At 32.9% G+C, this 12,051-nt stretch overlaps 1 protein-coding gene across 4 annotated transcripts; it reads left to right on the forward strand.

Annotated features, from left to right (window-relative positions):
• Window positions 1-80: 80 nt before the first annotated feature.
• Window positions 81-11,266, forward strand: LOC106061673 (uncharacterized). 4 transcript variants are annotated; one of them, XM_056026562.1, is made up of 10 exons: window positions 81-274; window positions 571-663; window positions 950-1,084; window positions 4,652-4,750; window positions 5,849-6,092; window positions 7,336-7,529; window positions 8,031-8,161; window positions 9,104-9,252; window positions 9,963-10,055; window positions 10,680-11,266. In XM_056026562.1, exons 5-10 carry the CDS (start codon window positions 5,855-5,857, stop codon window positions 10,928-10,930), a joined length of 1,056 nt encoding a protein of 351 aa, XP_055882537.1. In that variant the 5' UTR covers window positions 81-274; window positions 571-663; window positions 950-1,084; window positions 4,652-4,750; window positions 5,849-5,854; the 3' UTR covers window positions 10,931-11,266. The 4 variants fall into 4 exon arrangements, with proteins under 4 accessions (XP_055882537.1, XP_055882536.1, XP_055882535.1 ...); XM_056026561.1 differs by having other exon boundaries at window positions 950-4,750; XM_056026560.1 differs by lacking the exons at window positions 81-274; window positions 571-663; window positions 950-1,084; window positions 4,652-4,750 and adding an exon at window positions 4,783-5,270.
• Window positions 11,267-12,051: the final 785 nt, after the last annotated feature.

Below are 12,051 nucleotides of genomic sequence, written 5' to 3' on the forward strand. Positions count from 1 at the left end.
ACGACAGTCTAAATGACATGAAGAGATAATCTTGTCTAAACCATAGTAAATCTACATCTAGAGTAACCAATTAAATCCATCTGACAACAATGAGGTAGTTCCGGATTTCGCCCGAGTCACGTGACTGTTGTGTTGACATTGTATGGCCTCATTGATTTCATAAAATGGGCAGGCATTGTGCTGCATTTGGTTGCTCTAATAACGACACAAAAATGAAAGAAGATGTATCTTTTCATTGCTTCCCGATTAATGATCCAGAAACTCTCAAGCATTGGTACGCAAAAATTAAGAGAGTTGGTTTTGAAGCTACGAAATACAGCCGCATAGGCATTAAATATGATTAAAGAGCATCAATCTAAACAATTATTATAGATCTAGTACAGTACTGTTACTGATACTGTTACTAGTAAATTATTATTAATATAGATGTAGTTATAGTCTAATAAATTTAGCCTTTTAGGTTACATCTAGTGCTCTAAATCTAGAAATAGAAAATTAGTCTAGTAGAGGTTATAGTTCATTAAATTTTATATCTAGAAAGTGAAAACATGTACCATATTTATTTTTCAGATCGCAGATAACTGAAAAAAGGTGTTATATTAACTCAATATTTTCCTTCATGAAGCCCAAAGTTAAAAGAGCCAAGTCATCCTACAGTTTTAGGTATTGAAATTCTGTCTTGAACCTTTTTTATACACATCTTTTATTATTGTTTTATTATAATACATATAGACTAGTTAGTAAAATATTATATATATGACTGAACAAGTCTTTTTACCAAACAACAAATATGAATGGTTATAAAGCAGTGGTTCTCTCCACACTTTTTAATTATGGCTCTGAGCAGGGCCGGCCTTAGGCATAGGCAAACTATAATAGGCATATGTTTATTTATATATTTTTTTTAGATTTATTAGTACAGATTTCCTAAATAATTATTTTTTTTCAGCGCATCAGTCACAGAACCACAAAGAGAAGTAGGACCATTCTCATGTGATAGAGAGGTGCAAACAGAGCTAAGCACAGAAGACATATAGATGCACTCTTTTTAAAGATTAAAAAACTACAGGACAATATTAGTGAAGTTGAGTTATTGTTAAAAGATCATGTATTTTCCTTTTGCAAATTTGAAACTGCAACTGTAAAATATATTACAGGGTTTTCAAAAGAATATGTTATAATACTTTTTGATTTTTTTCAGTTAGAAGAAGCAGTTGAATCCAAGACAAAAGTTGCTAGTCTCTCAAAGATAAATCAATTTTTTTTTATTTTTGCTTAGATTGAGACATTGACAATAAGAAATTTGTTGGCCATGTTTGTATAGCATTTTCAATAAATTGGTAACAATTCTTTATGACAAAGCTAATTAAGTCAATATTTGTCCGTCCCGAGAACAAATTAAAGCCTTCATGCCACCTGCTTTTCAAAAAAAATTTCCGCCTTGCAGAGTTATCATTGATACAACTGGATTTTATATCACAGCAAGCAAGTTTTAGCACATATAAACACCACAATACACTCAAGTCTTTGATAGGAATAGCTCCTAATGGAGCACTTTCTTTTATTTCTGACCTTTGGATGGGTAGCATTTTTGATAAAGAAATAACATTACGAAGTGGCATTTTGGATATGTTAGAGGAAGAAGATACTGTTTTAGCTGACAGGGGATTTACAGTTTTGGAACCAGAATTCCATAAGCGAAAATTATCTCTTTTTACACCTTTCTTTTTAAAGGATAAAATTCAATTTCCTATTGATGAAAGAAGTGAGAACAAAAAAGTATCCTCACACTGTTGTCATGTTGAGCGAGCAATAGGTCGAAAAAAAAAAATTTAAATACTAGACAACACTATTCCATGCTCACTTAAAAATTGAGAAGAAATATATTTTGTTTGTGCATTTCTGTGCAATTTTACTGAAAATCCTCTGATATGTTCAAGTAATTTATCTTTGTGATTTGAAGACATATGAACATCAAGTATAATGTTATCTACTAATTAAAGAACTTTTATAAGTGTGTAAATAAATAGAAATTTATTAAAAAAGAATTTATAGCAATGTGTAAATTTGTTTTTGTCTGCCTTTGTATGTTTCATTGAACTTTTTTCAAATTTAATGTGTAAAACATGTGACAAACATTGTTCAAGTAATTTATCTTTTTGATTTGAAGAGATATGAACATCAAGTGTAATGTCATCTACTAATGAATAAAAGAACACAGTTATAAGTATGTAAATAAATAGACATTTATTAAAAAAGAATTTATAGCAATGTGTAAATTTTTTTTTGTCTGCCTTTGTATGTTTCATTGAACTTTTTACAAATTTAATGTGTAAAACATGAGACAAACATTGATATCAGCTACTAGTATGATGAAAAAAAAACAGTTAACATCTACTCTTTCTTGTCTGACATTTTCACAAGCATTGGTAGATATATTGAAAAATAAAAATCTGACAATTTGAGAAATTTCTTCTCCTAGAATTCTAAATCAATAGGTGTAGGTTCTAGGAAAAGAGGTTCACAGAAGTCAAAAAATAAACAAAACAAACATTTTGTAAGATTTGAACAAAAAAGCTGACACTGAATCTGGTAATAGTATTTATGGGTTCGTTTTAACCTACATTGGCAATGTATTTGTACAAATTTGTCCTAGCATATGGGACGAGGAATGTGCCTTTATTTTTGTGTCTTTCAGAGTATTTTATTAAATTTTGTATTTCAAGATTATGGTTCAATGTTTTATGTATAATTGCTACTTTACTTTTGAGTCTTCTGTTTTGAAGGCTTTCTAAATTTAGTGATTTTACTGCTCTATTTTGTGTCTGTTCCAGTTTCTTAATGTTTTCTTGAGTTGAGGGGTCCCAAACAGAGGATGCATATTCTATTATTGGCCTAACCAAGGTTAAATAACATTTTAGTTTTATGTTCTTATTTGATTTATAGAAATTTCTTTTAATAAACCCTAATGCTTTGTTTGATTTTTTTTATAGTTTCATCAATATGTGGATTCTATGACAGTTTTTCATTTATTATAACACCTAGGTGTTTTGCGTTTTTAGTCTGTGTTACTAGTTTGCCATGAATAAGATAAGTGGAATTAATTTGTTATAGTTTTTTTGTTACTCTTAACAACTGACATTTTTCTGGGTGGAAAGACATGCTCCAATTTGATTCCCATTTCTGTTATTCATCTCTTTTTGTAAAATATCAGTGTCTTGTGTTGTTTTTATTGTTCTATATATTATACAATCGTCTGCAAATAATCTGACTTTTGTTCCTGAAGTAATGCAATTTGGTATTTTGCAAATATTGTTATTATTAAATTTTTCTGAGGATTTTTCTTCCTCCATTGCACAATCTTAATTCTTGAAACAGAAATATATAAAGTCATTGCCCATCTGTGGTCATGAAAAGAGTTATTTGTTTAGGATAAAAAGCATTAATTTAAAAATGTTTGTTTTGTAAAATGTTTTACATGTTTCGGATGTTCCTTCAGAGTTGAAGATAGTTTACTCCCGCAGGACGACGGGTGATGGGAGCGGGCAGGATTTGAACCCTCGACCATCGATAAATCCGAACGACAGTCCAGCGCGCAAACCTCACGACCAGGCAGCCATCCTTTAGCTCTAGATATATCAATAACATTTACTTTTTCTCAGTCTACTTTTTTTTGTGTGTAAAATATTAAGAAAACAACAAACAATAATATGTAAAAATAAAATTTTATTGGACAAAATGTATAAACTTTTATATTTTATGTAATATTGAATATGGTTATTATATGAAAAAATTATTTTGTCTGAAAAAAATTGAAATGAAAATCACTTGTTTTAATTCTTCACGACCTTTATAGTTATATTTGCTGCTAAAAGAGTTCACCTTATTCTTTGACAACCTGTTACTGTTAGCAGATATTTATTGAGTAAAAATTAATTTCAAACTGATAGCCTTTGTCAGCCAACTAACCAACCACTCATTCACTGTCACCCTTAATCATTAATTTGTAAAAATAAACATCAATACATTTCTGATGTCTGCATGGATTTTTAGAAGTAATGTAAAGGTACCACTTTGGAATATGTCGTGTCAGATGATGTAAAGCACATCTCTTTCTATGGCCAGTGGTTAACCTGGGTGTTATGTAGCCAGCACAACAAAGAATTGTCTTTACTTCCCTAACGTATGTCAGGTGCCCATTCTAGTTAGGTGGGCTCAATGACATCCTAAATATCCTGAGGTTCAAAATTCCAGCAATCAAAATTGAGACCCTTTGGTTTGGAGGCCAAGTGCTTTACCTTTCAGCCACCGGGGCCCCACATGGATCTTTAAACTATGCTAATTATTAAACTTTGTTTTATCTTAGACATGGAAAAACACATTATAGAAACTTTAGTGTATAGACATCATGTCATTCTATCAGAAATAAACTTAAGTTTGATGCTACAAAGAGTTTTCTATATATATATATGTCAATCTCCATTGAAAGTGACTTCAGGTTAGACCACTCCTTGAACTACCTCACTGATATTTGTAGTTGTCTCCCTTGTCCCGCCTCCCTTTCCCCAGCCAAGCAGTCACTTAGTACACCCAAACATAACACTCTCTCCAATGTTATATTTATAGATCTTTTTTCTCATTCCTATCCAAGGTGTAGTGTTATCAAAATGAAAAAAAAAAAACATTGAGTGTTAAGCCGGGGTCAAAGTCTAGTCTGATATCAAAGTTCATGCTAGGTGTGTGAAACTGTGTAAGTATGACCACTGACTAAAGAGATAAGCTAGTTAGTTTCTTTTTTTAGCTTGCAATATTTTCTTTATAATTAGTGTCTTCTAGCTTGAAAAAGTCTTATGTTGAGACTATTGAGTTGACACAGGACTATATCACTTCATAGCTATAGATTTGGTAGAGGAACATAGTGAAGTTTTAATTATCTGAAGGAGTACTGATTAGACACATTTTATTGTTGATCACAAAGATTTATTGCAGTAAAAATTGACAAAGTGAGCTGACAGTTCAAATTAATCTTTCTAGATTGTTTTATATTTGTGTATTAAATTCTACTGGTAAATAAAAAAAAAATGAATCTAAAATTCTGGCACAATACTAAATGGAGTAGTGAACGTTTAAAGATCGTCTCAGACATAGAAGGTCTGGTCCATCCATCAAAGATTGTCTCAGGTATTGAAGGACTGGTCCGTGCTGGAATTAACAAATCTTTTGACCAGCTAAATAACTTGGTAGAGAACATTGCTGTTGGTCTAGAAAAGGTGCAGTATCTACTGTTGATATTTTATTACAACATAACATCAGACATAACATAGTCATAAATTTTGGTTTTGTTTTGCTTTAAATATTTGTGTGTACATCTGCTAGAGACATAGCTAATTATAATAATAATGGCTTTTATATAGCGCCACTATCATGCTTTTATAGCATGCTCAGAGCGCTTTGGTCCAATCTCTTTTGTGGACCAGTGGGTGAGGGGGTAGCTGGGAGAAGGTTTTTCCTTTCTGCCTTCAGGCGCTCAGTAAACACAACTCTGCTCGAACCTCGAGCCCCCATAAGTAGCCAAGCCAAATTCAAGTGTACTTGGCCTCTCGACCACGCTTCCCAATCAAAATATTGCATTATGGAAATTGTGTTCACTTAAAATTTGAAGTAATTCAAACATTTTTCTTAATCAAAAAAATTGTGAGCGTTTTATGCTGTACCAAATGCTCTACTGTCATATTTGCTACATGACATTTAATAGAAGTTGCTGACATTTTATAATGATTTATGTTAGGTATAAAACCTTAGTTTAATTACTATTACTTTATTAGTTTACTTTTTTTTTATTATTTAGTTAAATATGGACCTAGACAGTGCTATAGTAACTTTAGAACAAATTCAAGAGACCTATAAATATTTACGAGCTCAGCGTGACGTCCTGCACACACCAACATTACTTCATGTCCAAAGTTTATTTCCCGAATTACATCAAAGTACAAATATAACAGAAAGTACAGATGATACAAAGTCTTCTGTGAAGAGAAACAGCCTACTGGATACTGACCTGTATATAAAGCTGGAAAGTATGCAAACAACAGGTACAGTGCTTTATATAGAAACAGAAATAACTTTTTTGTAAACTACTGATGTTCCTTCTGAGTTGAAGATTATTTTACATCTTACCATCCCCTCCCACTTTTTCCCTGTGAAATGAACTGGGGGTAGCAGTGGGCAGAGTGCCTGGGGTCATGGAGATGGTAGTCCAGAGCACACACCACACAACCAGTCTGCTATACAACATTATCATTACATTGTGGGTTTCAAAAAACTTTGAATTAGGCAGAGTAGTTGGTGAATAGATAATTTAAAATTATTTTTAAAAATACTGATGCTGTTTAACTTGAAGACTTCATGGAGAATTAGCTAAGAATTAAACACTGAAGCATCACAAGAGTTTTGTTTTTTCCCCAGTGTTAAGCACTTTCTACACTAATGAATACATATTGCAGCAGCTTTTATTAAACTTCTCTAAGTTAATGAAAAATTGTATCACAAAACAGTCTATTTAACTTCTATTAATGGGGTATAATTTTTTATTTTGAATGTCCAGAAAACAAAAGAAATGATTCAAATAAACAACCAAATATTTAGGTACAACTATATATTACATAAAATTTGGACTTGTGAAATTTGCCCTTCCGGAGCATCACCAGAGTATGCCAACCATGTCCTTCCAAGCTGCATACTCTATCAAAAGGCATGAAGGAGACATTGACCCCAAAACCCTCAGTAGAAGAAAAAGTGTATGGAGAGCTGACTGATAAGGAGACCACTGCGCTGTTTATCTCAGATATAGGTCTACTTATCTCAACCCTTTAACACAAAAATAAGAATGAAGAAGACGAAGAAAATTACTTTTACCATCACTTAATTCAGTAACACATCAACATAACATAACATAAGCACAAACAGTAGAGACTAACTAATTATTAAAAATTGTATATGATTTCGACACAAATAATATCTCTAGAAAAACTGAAATGAAAAGTGTTCTCTAAAAGCTTAAAGAATAAATTCTTGATTACTGCATAGCAACTTTTATGCAATAAAAAAAAACTTTTAAGTATCTAAACAACTATGGTGAGCTCTTCTCTCTCAAAATAGAGAAGCTAAAACCTTTTTTATATGGCCTTTGTCAATTCTTATTGATCTTCCATAAATATCTAATTGTAGCAGATAGATTGTTATTTTTTTTTAAAAATGTTTTAGTGATAAAATTATAAGCAAATTTTTTTTTGTTTTAGGGGTCAATAAAATTATGTATCTTTTAAAAAAAACTAGGTTCATTTAAAATTCGAGGAGTTCTGAATCAAATGCGGAAGGTTCAGGAAAGACATGGAAAACAAGCCAAACTTGTAACAATGTCAGCTGGGAATTATGGCAAATCATTTGCGTATGCCTCGCGCCACTCAAAAACCAAAGCCATTTGTGTGATGCCTCATACAGCTCTAGAGAATAAGGTCAAGTACATAGAGGTAAGGTTAACTATTAAGACATTTTTTTTTTAACAATTCATAAAAAATTGAAATGTAACTAAATAGTATTATGCAAATAAATTATTTAAAGAAAGAAGAATTAGTTTCAAAATCAAAGTAAATTGTGTTACTAGATTTTCATTTTTTTGTGAAAAACTTATTGGTATTCTTATAGAAACTTTTTCATAATTTTTTTATATATTTTTCAAAGGGCAAATTTAAAATTACACCACTTTCTCTTAATATGAAATATTTTATAAGACATGATCTCATAAAGAAATAGTTGAAAAGTCCAAATAGTAGAATTAAAAGTTTGAATCTTTAGCATTTGCGACTTATGTAGTTATTTTATTCCTATTAGTATTTTCTAATAATCTTTTCACTTTTTCTGCAACCCTTCATGCTTGCACATACATTCACAGAAGTAATAGTTTTTTAGTTCCTTATAAAAGTAAGCAGTATATATTTTGCTACATCATCTATTTCTTTTCATGAAATTAGAAAATGGGTGTTGAAGTTAGAAAGACCTTGACCTGTGAACTTCAGTCAGAAGTAGACAGACTTGTTGCCGAAGAAGGTTTTGTTTTCTGTCATCCATTTGATGATGTTGACCTCATAGCTGGCTACTCTAGGTACGTTTAATTTTCAACATGTAGTTGAGAACCAGATAGATTTTCTCAATAATTCCTACCCCTTTATGTTATAGTTAAAATTAAGTTTTGAAAGAAAGAGGGCCTGAAATCTTTTATTAACTGTAGGCATAGAAGGCAATGTTTATACTACACTGCTAGATGTAGCTTTTTGTAGTAATTTATAGAGTTTGGTTACTGGATATTTATGATCATTCCTTGTTCAATGAAAATTGTTTCTATGTTATGGAGATTTTCAGAAAATCTGCCTCTCAGACTCTTTCAACCCTTCAACATAAAAATAAAAATGAAGAAGATGAAGAAAATTACTTTTACCATCACTTAATTCAGTAACACATCTTACTTACTTAGGCTTAGGTCCTCCCGCGTCATTCGGCGCATAGGGCGGCAAGCTGTCTCCATAAAGATCTGTCGTTGGCAATGTCTGAAGCCTCCTCCCACCTGGTGTCCACTGTTCTGAGGTCCTCCATGAAGGTGTGGCGCCAAGTAATACGAGGACATCCCTGTTTGCGCTTTCCTCGTATTGGCCTCCATGTCATCGCAACTTTTGGTGTTATCAGTGTTATGTGAGAGTATATAAGCAGTACACTTTACAAGTTTTCATTATAGAAGATCACTACAAACAGAAAAAAGTACCCTTGTTTTTTTTATTTATAAGCTAGCTGATGTGGTGTATCAACCAGTTTAAGATTTTTGTTGGTTTAATGCTGCATGCCCAATTATTTCCACACTCAAATAACAGGCCCTTTAGTAGCTCAAAAAATGTTGCAGCTTAGATTTATACAATACAATTTCATATATACTATTCTTAATCAGAAGTAGAAACATAGGGAATTATGGCATGTATTTGTATTATTCTGTTATTTCACCATCTCTCATCTTTGTTTATTTTTAAGTTATGGAATTCTTGTCTGCTCTATTCAGCTCAGCACTAGAACTTCTTGAAGATGTTCCAGATCCAGATGTTGTGGTTGTTAATTGTGGTGGTGGAGGACTGGTGTCAGGTGTTGCTGCAGGCATCTCTCTATCTGGTGGTAAAGATTGCAAAGTGTATGCAGTGGAACCTGAAGGAGGTAAGAGTCTAACACATCTGGTAATGGCTTCACAGCATCCCTGCTGATCAAACTTAATGGGACTTTTAAAATTTTTGTATTAGGATAATTAGACCTTGAGCAGTCGCCTTTACTTTGTGCTGCTCAGATTAGTAACCTTTATAGAGTTTCAATTCATGGTGTCCTCTTAAGAAGTTGATTTTTAAAGTTTAATTTTGGCTAGTAATTTGTCCATTGTAATGGAGTGTTGTTTCCTAGGTGATATAGAAAGGGAGTATTTAATGTTAGTTGTAGAAAGAGCATTAATTTAATGTTAGTCATGTAGAATGGTTCAAGATAAACGTCACTATCATATGGTGGGCTAAGGATGCCAGTGTGTAAAAATGTGTTTTTGTAGTGAGCTAGAGTTTTTTTGAAAATACCATTTTATATTATTATTTAAGTCTTTCATCTTTAGTTAAATTTGTCTATATTGTAATATAAAATTTTTATTTAGTTTGATTTACAAAGAATGTTTTCAAGTTATTGCAAGTTGTATAAGTTAAAATATAATACGCCTACAGCGGTTTACTTGTCTACCAGCAGTTTGGTACTAAAAGTTAATAAGTCAACAACACCCCTATTTTACTTTAAAAAGTTTATCTATCTTTTTTTCCATGACAAAAAATGGACACTGAATTTTTGACATTTTTTTCTTTTTTTTTTTTTAAAACATTTTCTTTTGTCACCAGCTCCTACTATGTATGAAAGTTTTAAGGAAAGAAGGCCAGTCACTCTTTCAGATGTCAAATCTGTTGCTTCTGGGTTAGCTCCTCCTTATGCAGGTAACATATTTAAAAATATAAAAAAAAGCTCTTAACATATTTGTTTATGTTAAATAAGATTGTTGAAAACCAAGGCAAGGTAACTTTTATTACCATTTTAATATATTTATATTAAGTCAAAAGTACATTCACGATAGTTGGGATAGTTGATAATGCATGATCTCCCCCTGCTAAAAATACGGTTTTCTCTTCTTCCCCGCAGAGGGGGCACCGTGAATCAAAATTTGGCCATAGCCTTGAGAAATATGAGCCAACAGGACAGTGGCCTGTCCTGCACTGTTGGACAGCCTCCACCTCGGGGAAGTGCTGTCAAGTTGCCTCATGCGCTCTAAGACTCCACTGGCTTTTTGGGACTTGTCCCAGCACTCACACCTACAGCCTGTTCAGTGGGTGGAATTTGCCCGTCCTGGTGCGCCAAGGAGTCTGCAATAGTGTTGCCAGTCACACCTCTGTGACTATGTACCCAGTTCATTGTTATAACATTCCATCAACAAAGTCCATTTAAACCCAATTAGATCTAGATTTTTACACCAAGATAGAGGAGCTCGTAATTATCAAAATCCTTGTGTTCATGTTTGAGGAGCTGATTTAGAATATTTTTAGAATGTTCATCCTTCCTTTCAGGTACTATCTGCTACAGACATTGTCGTTGGTTTGTGGAAGACATACTGCTAGTATCTGATGAAGAGATCTTACAGACCATGAGGCTACTTTTCCAAAGAGGAATAATAGCGGAGCCTTCAGGCTGTGCTGCTTTGGCCGCCGTCTTGGCTGGGAAAGTTCCAAACATTGCAGGGAAGAAAGTAGTTGTGTACATAAGTGGGGGCAATATTTCTTGTGCAGAGCTACAGAAACTGATTCCAGAGGATCAATGAACATAGCCTAGGATTGATTGTAGTGTGTCAAGTGTTTTGGGATATTGTTCTAACATTCTAGTTTCAGATCTGTTTTAAAAACTACCATTGGACTCTATTGAAAAATGTTATTGCCTGATGTTTTGTATTTAATGTAGTATAATAAATAAGTTAAATTAATATTGTAGAATGATTCATTACAAATATTGAAAAGTGATTTATATTGATTGCAATGCTGTGATTATGGTGCTAGAAGATTTTTTTTATTCATACAATGATTATGTTGACTATTCTCAGGGAACACATTTCTTTATATAAACCATGTTGTGTATGCAATAAAATGGTAATGTTAACATATATTGTACTATTTACATTTGTATATTAATATAACTTGTAGTTACAATAGTGACTGGAAAAAAGCTATGTATATAAAATACTTTCTTGCGTACATCTAACAAATATCAAACCTCCAACACCTCTTGTTTGCTTTAAGCTTCTTGAAGCTGCTTTTATAAGTGAAAACTGACTCCTGATGCTCCCATGATATAGTTCCGCAGCCTAGTAAGGCAATTCATCCAGGAGTGTGTTCACCCTGTTTAAGTCTCTCTGCCATGTAGTGTTAAAGCTTTAGAAATAAAATCAGGTGTGTAAGCCTTAAATGATACCAACTACTACTTTCCTTCTGACAATTTGTACAACCGAATTTGTGTCAAGTGTAATTCCTGTCAGTTCTTAGGTTCACATTGTCTCAAGTTGAGAGAGGGATCATAAAGTACTAGCAGCCCATCAAACTTGTATCTATGCACTTTGGGGAGGTATCTGATGATGATTCAACCAGTGTTGATGTATGTTCTGGTGCATGCAATATTTTTGTCCAGGTAGAAAGGTGCTATAACAATATATCCCCTTTTTTAATGTTTCACTACACTCATGAATTTAAGTTGTACTTAGTGACTTTAAGCTAATAGTGTCAGACTATAATTACATTACAGCAGTGGTTACCAAGCTGCCTGGTCATGTGGTGTGCACACTGGACTGTCATGTTGATGGTCCCGAGTTTCAACCCTACCGGTTTTCCTCCCCATCTCACTGTAGGAGGTCCAGGCTAGGATATTTATCTTCAAATCTGAAGGAATATCTAA

The sequence above is a fragment of the Biomphalaria glabrata genome, chromosome 4, assembly GCF_947242115.1.
Source record: "Biomphalaria glabrata chromosome 4, xgBioGlab47.1, whole genome shotgun sequence".
Lineage (NCBI taxonomy): Eukaryota > Metazoa > Mollusca > Gastropoda > Planorbidae > Biomphalaria > Biomphalaria glabrata.

Excerpts from the sequence above, each read along its gene's own strand:
- LOC106061673 (XM_056026560.1), top strand. The coding sequence starts at position 5,082 with ATGAATCTAAAATTCTGGCACAATACTAAATGGAGTAGTGAACGTTTA. Across the intron at positions 9,253-9,962 it reads TGCAGTGGAACCTGAAGGAG|CTCCTACTATGTATGAAAGT; the intron begins GTAAGAGTCTAA and ends TTTTGTCACCAG. Across the intron at positions 10,056-10,679 it reads GTTAGCTCCTCCTTATGCAG|GTACTATCTGCTACAGACAT; the intron begins GTAACATATTTA and ends CCTTCCTTTCAG.